Source organism: Pinus tabuliformis, chromosome 1_2 (genome assembly GCF_031772625.1).
Source record: "Pinus tabuliformis cultivar Carrire ecotype Pingquan chromosome 1_2, CPIR1, whole genome shotgun sequence".
Taxonomy (NCBI): domain Eukaryota; kingdom Viridiplantae; phylum Streptophyta; class Pinopsida; order Pinales; family Pinaceae; genus Pinus; species Pinus tabuliformis.
In genome coordinates, this window is record NC_142298.1 from 323,731,136 (window position 1) to 323,740,323 (window position 9,188).

The 9,188-nt window shown below is 40.9% G+C and overlaps 1 protein-coding gene across 1 annotated transcript; it reads left to right on the forward strand.

Moving 5' to 3' along the window:
* The first annotated feature begins 1,855 nt into the window (after positions 1–1,855).
* On the forward strand, positions 1,856–5,923 carry LOC149205683 (uncharacterized). The gene is made up of 2 exons (XM_089397475.1): positions 1,856–3,394; positions 3,965–5,923. Exons 1-2 carry the CDS (start codon positions 1,856–1,858, stop codon positions 5,921–5,923), a joined length of 3,498 nt encoding a protein of 1,165 aa, XP_089253601.1.
* Positions 5,924–9,188: the final 3,265 nt, after the last annotated feature.

Sequence of the window (9,188 nt, forward strand, 5' to 3'; positions counted from 1 at the left end):
GCCATGGCAGTAAAGGGAAATTGCCCATTGAAGAGCCAGTGTTATCCGGGGGCCTAGAAGACATTGTCAATTTCATTACAAGTGCAGAGCGGACGGGTGAGAAAAAGGCCGGAAGAGTCTCAGCCATAACAAGGGTTTCCATTGGGAAAGAACAGGGCGTCCCAAAAGGATATGGAGGTCGGCCGGAAAAAGCGATAGCAGCATCCTCAGATCCACAAGTGGAAACTCATGCAGAGGTCCCGGGCTTTCAGGTAACCCTTCCTCCTACTGATAATTCTTTCCGGGAGGCTGAGGATCTTCCTTTTTCTCATAGACCCGAGTCAGGGTTCAATCTTTCAAACCCTTGTTCACAAAGGGCCGACGTAAACAGAGAGGTTCGGGAGGAGGATATTGGCGGGAGGAAAAGAGGTGAGAAGCGGAAAAAACAAAGACCCATTGGCGAGCAGGAGTTGGAAGGGAATTTGGTCTTGGGGATGGAGGTGAGCATAGAAGAATCTCTGGAGGTGGCCGACTGCACAGTGGTGGGCAGGGCGAGAGGGAAGAAATTTTCTTCTAGTTTCCTGCAAGAATGGGGAGAAAAGAACTGGATGGTAGGAGAAGAAAGGGCTTTCGAAGCCTCTACCCTGGCAAAAGGTTGGTTTTTGTTCAGATTCGAAAGCAAAGAAGCGGCAGATTGGGTGATTGCAAGGAATTGGGTGATTGGGAACATCCCAATCCTCTTGAAGAAATGGACACCGATGTTTGATGCAGGCCGTGAGAAAACTGATGTGTATCCTGTCTGGGTCAGGGCTCCTGGTTTGCCCCATTTCTTATGGACGGAAGCAGTGTTTAAGGCTATCGGGGATAGACTGGGAACCTTTTTGGAAGCTGACATGACCTTTAAACAAACTCGAAACAAAGCCATGGCTCGCATTCTTGTCAGCTTGAATCCTGGCAAAGGACTAGCAAAAAAGATAAACCTGCAATACAAGGATATGGTTTTCGAGCAGATACTGGACTACGAATATCTGCCCTTCAGGTGTCACAGGTGTCACGAGTACGGGCATCTGGCAAAGGAATGCCCTCTTGGAAGGCGAAGGCGGAGATTTCAAAAGGCGCCGGCTCAGTGGGAGAACGTTTACAGTCCATTCCAACATTTTCAAGGTCAGAACCTCCCATCTGATCTGAATGATGCTGATAAGGAGACAGTGGCCCAGATGGAAGTGCTGCCGACGGAACATGCTCATCAGGACAATCAGGTCACCTCGACGGACAAGGAAATAGACCTGGAGAAAGCCTCAGCAAAGGAACAGCTACCTGAAAGGACGTCGCAACCATCTGAAGGAGTAATGGGTATGTGTTCTGATTCATCCATTCCTCCAGTTCATATTGCTGAATCCATGGATGTTTGTATGGAGCATTCCCCTTCGAATAATTTTGTTTCTTCAAAAATAAAGGATAGTATTTTAAATCATGAAGAAATTAATGAGGGTCCTGGCATAGAAGATATCTCGGCCGCCTTACCCTCCCTTGATCTGAACAGTGAAGGTGTTTCTAATGATCCTGGGCCCTCGGCTCTTCTCCCTTCTTGCCCTTACAATCTTCGTTCCCTCGATCAAAAGCCCATCACCCCCGTCTCAGTAGGAGGAATTGGCCCTCTCCCCTCCCAAAGCCAATCTAGGAAGAAAAGAGGTAGAAAATCCAATCTCTCCATGGCGCAGATTAAAGCAAAGTTTGAGGTAGCAGATGGAAAACAGCAGTCTATCCCAGGGGCACTTAGAGCAGCGCATCCCCCAGAAGAGGTTATCAAATGATCTTATCATCATGGAACTGTAGGGGTTTAGCCAGTAAACCCAAAAAACTGGTTTTGCGGGAGATGTTTCTAAACTCTAAAACTGATATCCTTTTTCTCCAAGAGACTCTTGGAAGTGGAGTTGAGGTGGAATCAGCCTTAAATGCTTTGATGCCTGGGTGGAGATTTATAGCAATAGATTCAGAAGGTCACTCTGGTGGGTTGGCAATTGGCTATAAGGAAGGGAGGATAAAGGTCAGCAATCTGTGGGGGATGAAACAGGCAATGGGAATGGAAGTTCAGTCCACAGAAATTGCCTTCCCCCTTTCCATTTGTAATGTTTATGGCCCCTGTCAGGACAGGGTGTCTTTCTGGAATAAGCTGATGGCAAAATCTTTCTTGAAGGACAAAAATTTGGTGCTAGGAGGGGATTTAAATTTCTCGATTGGTAGAGCGGAGGCATGGGGTCCTTCAGCCAGGGAAGACCCCTTGTCAGACTTTTTCCTAAATCTGTTCACTGTCAACAATCTCCTAGACATAAACTTACTCAAACTAAAGCCTACTTGGAGGAACAGGAGAACTGGGGAGGCTAGAGTGGCAAAAAGGCTAGATCGTTTTCTCATACATGAGGAGCTGGCAGTCAAGATCCCTATGTTCAGGCAATGGATTGAAGAAGGAGGGCTATCAGATCACTTCCCTATCTACTTAGAATTCTCCTCCCCCCCTCCTAAGCCCCCTGCTCCTTTCAAATTTAACTCTTCATGGCTACAAGAGGAGTCCTTTTCAAATCTTTTCAAACAAACATGGAAGCACCCGGAAGTCAATGCTCCAGAGGATAGAGGCTACTTGTTTATGGAAAACCTTAAAAGATTAAAGAAAGCCACCATAAGCTGGGCAAAGGCTAGAAAGGAGGCACAGAACGCGGAATTCACAAAGATAAGTGAGGATCTTAAAAAGCTGGAAAGCATAGAGGAGGATGGTTATCTGTCGCAGGCTTCAAAGGAAAAAATCCTTCATCTTGAGAAACTTAAGTCTAAAATCCTACTGGACAAAGAAGAAGAATGGCGATTAAAGAGTAGGGCAATCTGGCTCAAAGCTGGAGATGAAAATACCAGGTTTTTCCACAATTATGCCAAAGGGAGGAAATCGGCAAATACAATATGGGCCCTAAAAAATGAAGAAGGAAGGGAAGTGCAGACTTTTCAATCTTTGTCAAATTTAGGTCAGAGTCACTTCCAAAAGCTCTTTGCAGATCCAGGAGAGACTACTATTGCTGAGGTAATAAGGACAGCTCAATGCTTCCCGAGATTCTTGGAGGAGGATGAAGCGGAGGACCTAAACTGTGAGGTTTCAAAGGAGGAAGTGGAAGCTACAATAAAATCCATGGCAAAAGAGAAAAGCCCTGGACCAGATGGTTGGTCCATAGAGCTTTTCCTCCACTTTTTTGAACTTATAGGAGCAGAAATTACAGAAGTAGTGGAGGAGGCCAGGAAAAAAGGTGAAGTCTATAGCCCTTTTAATGCCACGTTTATAGCCCTTATTCCAAAGAAGGAAGTCCCGGAAAGCTTTGAAGACTTCAGGCCAATATCGCTATGCAATAGTATTTACAAAATCATAGCAAAAGTGATAGCAAACAGAATCAAACCAATTTTGTCTCGACATATATCTATGGAACAATTTGGGTTTTTATCGGGAAGACAAATTCATGAAGCCATAGGAGTCGCTCAGGAGGTCATGCATAGTGTGAGGCAAAAGAATAAGAAGGGTGTTGTTATTAAAATTGATTTGTCCAAGGCATATGACAGGATAAATTGGTTATATCTCAGGTTGCTTCTAACTCACCTTGGGTTTAAACCTGCTTTCATCAGTTGGATAATGGGATGTATTTCGAATGTAAGCTATGCAATTCTCATCAATGGAGCGGCCACCCCTTTCTTCAAAGGTCAAAGGGGTCTGAGGCAGGGGTGCCCCTTGTCTCCTCTGCTCTTCCTACTAGTTGCGGAAGGTCTCAGCCAGCTGATTCACAAGGCCAGAAGAGAGGGGAAGGTAAAAGGTATTGAGGTAGCCACAAATTTATTTATCTCTCATCTCCTTTTTGTTGATGATATATTAATCTTCACAAATTCTGAGCTCTCTGAAATAAAGGAACTAAAATGTATCTTAGATCTGTTTCTGAAAGCCACTGGCATGCAGATAAATCAAAGGAAATCCCAGCTGATTATGACAGGTCTAGCAGTTCAGGAGAGGGTAAGGCTTCAATCTGTCTTACCTTTCCAGCCAAGTACTTTGGAAATCCCTTTCAAGTACTTGGGTTTCTGGCTAAAGCCAAATGCTTATAAGAAGGAGGACTGGAACTGGCTGATTGCAAAAATTGAATCTAGGATCTCCCATTGGAGCTTTAAATGGCTCTCGAGAGCGGGCCGATTGACTCTTATAAAATCAGTGCTTTTGGCCATTCCAGTATACTGGGCTGCTCTAACGTGGGTCCCCAAGGGTATCATGGAAAAGATCAGAAGACTTTGCAGCAGATTTCTATGGGATGGTTCCAAGGAAAACCCAGTGCTACCATGGGTGGGCTGGGACAAAGTGGCAAGGTCCAAAGATTGGGGTGGTTGGGGGATTAAAAATCTTCCAGATTTCAGTCTTTCTCTGGCAGCAAAGTCGGGCTGGAGGCTGATAAAGATGGAAAACTTATGGACCAGAGTGATAAGAAGAAAATATATAGACCCGGTCCCATTGGAGGATTGGATAAGGAACCCGGACAAGAACAAGCAGAATGCATCGGTGATATGGAAGGCAACAGTGGATTCTTTCAAGGTAATTGAACAAGGTTTGGCATGGAAGATTGGGAACGGCAGAAACCTGAAGATTGGGAAAGATCCGTGGATCGGCTGCAATGAAAACTATGCCCTTTCACCTGGACTAATTAGGCATTTAGAAGGCAAAAACATTTTTACTCTAGACCAGGTGGAAAAGGTGGGTCATTCGAGCATTTGGTGTCAGGCATGGAAAGATGGAGAGGACCTTCAGCTGGATCAGAGGTGGTGGAATGAATGGTCTTCTTTCACACAAGAACTTGTTCGCTCTAATGTAAGAATAAAAGACACTCCGGATAGCCTGATCTGGGCCCATGGAGAAACTGGCGATTACTCCCCCAAAGATGGATACAAGTTCATTCAATCCAGGAAAGGGTGGGGAAATCCAGAGTGGTGGTCAAAACAAATTTGGAAGCTCAAATGCCCAGCTAAGGCCAGACTCTTTCTCTGGTGTCTCCTCAGAAGGAAAGTTCCTACATGGGACATCCTCCAGGCTAGATTCATGTATGGCCCTGGGAGGTGCTCCCTTTGTAAAGATGAAGAGGAAACAATAAACCATCTGTTCCTACACTGCTCGGAAACTGCAAAAATCTGGAGGGAGGTTGAAAAGCTGTTGAATAAAAAATTTCAGTGGGGAAATGGGAATCTGGACGAGGCTTGGTCAAATTGGTGGCAGCAATATCCGGATGGGAACCTGAGAAACCTCCCGCCCATCATTTGCTGGGGAGTCTGGCTTGCTAGAAACAGAGCTATTTTCCAAGATAAGGGAACCCAGCCCTCTGTCACAGCCATCCAAGCGGTCTCCATATTCTCTTCCATCCCAGAACCAGAAGAAAAAAGACCTCAAAATCCAAACAAGACAGTGCAAATCAAAGATGGTATTCCTTGGGCGTTTTTTGACGGAGCATCCCAAAACAACATAGCAGGCGCAGGAATCGTCATTCATATTAATGCACATCACTCCCTCAAAGCCTCAGTCGGATTGGGGTCAGGAACAAATAATTTTGCAGAATTGTCAGCCCTGAGACTGCTCCTATGTTGGCTTATTCAAAGAAACACCTTCACTATTCAGATCTTTGGAGACTCCCTCAATGTTGTAAACTGGGTTAACGGAAAAAGTACTTGCAAAAACCAATTTTTGAAACCCATGCTGGAAGAACTACAGGTATTAAAGTCATCTTTTAACTCTTTCTCCATATGCCATATCTACAGGGACAGCAACGATGCCGCGGACAAGCTTTCTAAGGAAGGTTTGCAGCAAGCTTTGGGAGGGTGGAAAATAGTGGAAGACTGTCAAGGACAGATCGTATCATCAGATGTGCCGCCTTATATATAATTCTTCAGCTGATGTTTTTGTCTTTGTTTTTTATCTCTTATCTATATGCTTAGACTATTTCACACAGACTTCTCTTATACTAAACTCTGATACATATTTTTATATATTTTTGTGGGTTGTTTTCCTCTCTGTTGAGGAGACCCAAAGACTTGAATGTATGTTGTTTTAATGTTTTTTGATCTGTCTCTTCAGACGAGGTCATATTATGGTCTTGGCTGTATTGCCACAACTGATTACTACAGCAAAAACTGCTCTGAATTCTGTGATCAAAAAGACAGAAAGGAGATTTTTTGTTTTGTTTGCTTGGTCTAGCAAGCAGCACTTTCGGAAATGCTCAGCATATGCAATGTAACTTTTTATTCTCTTAATAAAAAGTTCGCTTTTTCTTCGGAAAAAAAAAGTCAAATGTGAGAATTAAAATATAAAATAATATTTGAATATTTCTTGCAATATCACCCTAAACTAAATTTATTGATTTATGACTCCTTTCAACCAATTGAGTTTGAATTTGAATTTAAATTAAACATTTATATAACATTTCAATAAAATTTAAATTTAAATTTAAACTTTGAAAAATTATACAATTTTAAAAATGAATTTAAATTCAAATTTTAAACTATTCATATAAGATATGAAGAATTATGTTGCAATGAAAAAAATGTATTATAAAAATTATTATTAAAAATATATATGAAGAATTGTGTTGCAATGAAAAAAATGTATTATTAAAAATATTAAGATGTGAATATAGCAATAATCCAATTTTAAAAACACATTATTCAAACATTGTACTATTCTTTCAGTATCTAAATTAATTAATTTTGTTGTAAATTTACTAAAAATAATAAATAAATAAATAATAAAATATATTTTCTTATTATAAATTAATCATACTTTAATTAATTTTAAATTAAAAATAATATAAAAGTTTAACAAAGACCTTGTACATGCTATCTTAGTATCCAATTAGAGTAGGATCTATATATAGTAAAGCTAGATTCAAAATTATATGTAATGCAACTTTTAGAGATCGATAACTCGCCGCACCAATTTTGCTTGCAAAGTATTTGTGCTTTCTATTGCAAGGATTCTAATGACTCAATTTCTTAGTTGTGTGCAAGGGGTGGTAGGAGGGGGAGGGATTCTTCTGAATCCCAAAGGAAAACTAGAAGTTAAGTATGCCTAGGGGCTAGGACAAAGAACCAACAACCTGGCAGAGTTGTATGCATTATATGACGATCTACATATAGCCAAGAAGCCAAGGATTCCTTCAATATTAATTATTGGTGACTCTCTCATTGTTATCCAACACCTCTTCAAAGCCTTTAATCCAAAGAACAATCAAATCTCACTCCTTTTATGTAAAATCCAAGCCCTGTTGAGAGATTTCTCTTCAAAATCTTATTTCCATGTACTGAGAGGACATAATAAGGAGGTTGACTTGCAAGGCAATAGGGCATGCCAACTAGATGTCGGCTGATGGATGTAAGATGAATCGGTCAATTGAACAACATTTCATTTGATGAAGAGGTTAATAATACATGTTGGATCCCTTTCTCATAAAGGGATGTATCAATCCAAGGTTATAAGACATCTAAGAACAAACTATACAAGGACGCCCTTGCCCCTCCCGATCCCAATCTATCTCATTTTCAACTCCACCTCCAACCGATGGTGTAAATGTTGCATCAAGATTTGCAAGATGACAGAATGTTTGAAGTCTGGTCGTTTGTTGGATAAGGTCTCCCAGGTCGCAAGGACGAATACATGTCAACATTTAATCTTCTCCCACGAAGTTTCCATTACTCAAAGGCAGTCTAGATTGTCCACTCCCATCTCAAGAGGGATCGAAACACATCTAATATTGTGGGAATTGATATGCATGGCTTCGACATTTATGGACATATTAGAAGCATTGCACCGGGTTCATCTGGGCCAAATTTTCGAGAAGGAGAGTATTCGAGTTAAATTATCTAGTATTCAAGTGGGGGATCTCTAATTCTTTGTTTCATTTTCATAGACACCATAGTAATATTGTTAGAAAAACCAAATAAATACAACAAAATCAATCACAGGAATGCAAAATAAACATAACTTTTAAGTGGAAAACCCTAATAGGAAGAACCATTGTCTAAACTATTCTTGCACCTTTTGTGTTGTCTCAAAAGTGATTGTAGTGCTCTATTCTCTTTACAACAATGGTCTCATGTTGTTCAAGCTTTCCTCTCCCCTTTATATATGCCTTTTACTTTGAGTGTGAGCCCCTAATCTAATCTCATCAATAGAACAAATGTGAGATGTTGAGTTAACATCAACATTAGATTAGAGGTGAGTCATTGATCTATCCCAAATATGTAACTTAGACTTCAAACTCATTTAACAGTGGCATTCGAACACTCCACGTGAAGGTGAAATATGATTTGATAGTATTTAACAATGGGTTACCTTCCCAATTTGTGAATATGGGAGTGTGCATGTCTTTTAAGAATAAAAATGCCATAGAATCTTGCCTTCCTTCAATAAGAAGGCTGCAGTTCCACATCTGAATGGGCATCTTTCGTCATTGTAAATGTGGAGGTGCAAGCAAAATAATTGATTGTCAATCCTCCTCGCAACAAACTTTATGGCTACAAAAAATATGGTAAACTCTCCCTAACATGAAGGTTGGGGTGCCGAAATAAGTTGAGTAAAGTAATATGTAACTCCTGTGACCATTGGACAAATTCGAATTAAAGTGTTGAGTTTTGTTACTTGCGAGGATCCTTGTATCTTCAACTACTACTAAGAATATTCTAGAATATTTTGCGGAGGTTGAATCCCTACAATCCAACTAATAACTATTGATAATTAAATTAAAATCATGGAAGCCCTATTTGAAAATAGACATGCCTATCAACATAATAATGAAATATATTCAATATAAAATGTAAGTAATCAATGTTTCTTTGATCAAGTAAGAGTGGAACCTTCCATTAATCTAAAAAAAATTACATATTGTACACTTCTTTAACGGAGCCAAGCATGGTAGCACTAGCTCTGTGAAACTTCAACAGACACCTGGGATGGCAGAACCCTGAACCTAATTCGAACAAGACTACAAAAGAAAAAACGATGACAAAACATTCCATCCAGCAAAGGGTGCAAAGAATCCAAAATAACACCCAAGAACTGTCCGCCCTCAGGGAGTCGCTCTGGATAACCAGCGAACTGGAAACCTGCTAAACGAACCGGAAGGAGAAGTTGAAAGACTCAACTCTCGTGCAAC

Bases quoted from the DNA above. Each gene is read 5' to 3' on its own strand.
- LOC149205683 (XM_089397475.1), top strand. From the start codon at position 1,856: ATGTTTCTAAACTCTAAAACTGATATCCTTTTTCTCCAAGAGACTCTT. The intron at 3,395-3,964 runs GTGATAGCAAAC...ACTGGCATGCAG, and splicing joins TTTACAAAATCATAGCAAAA to ATAAATCAAAGGAAATCCCA.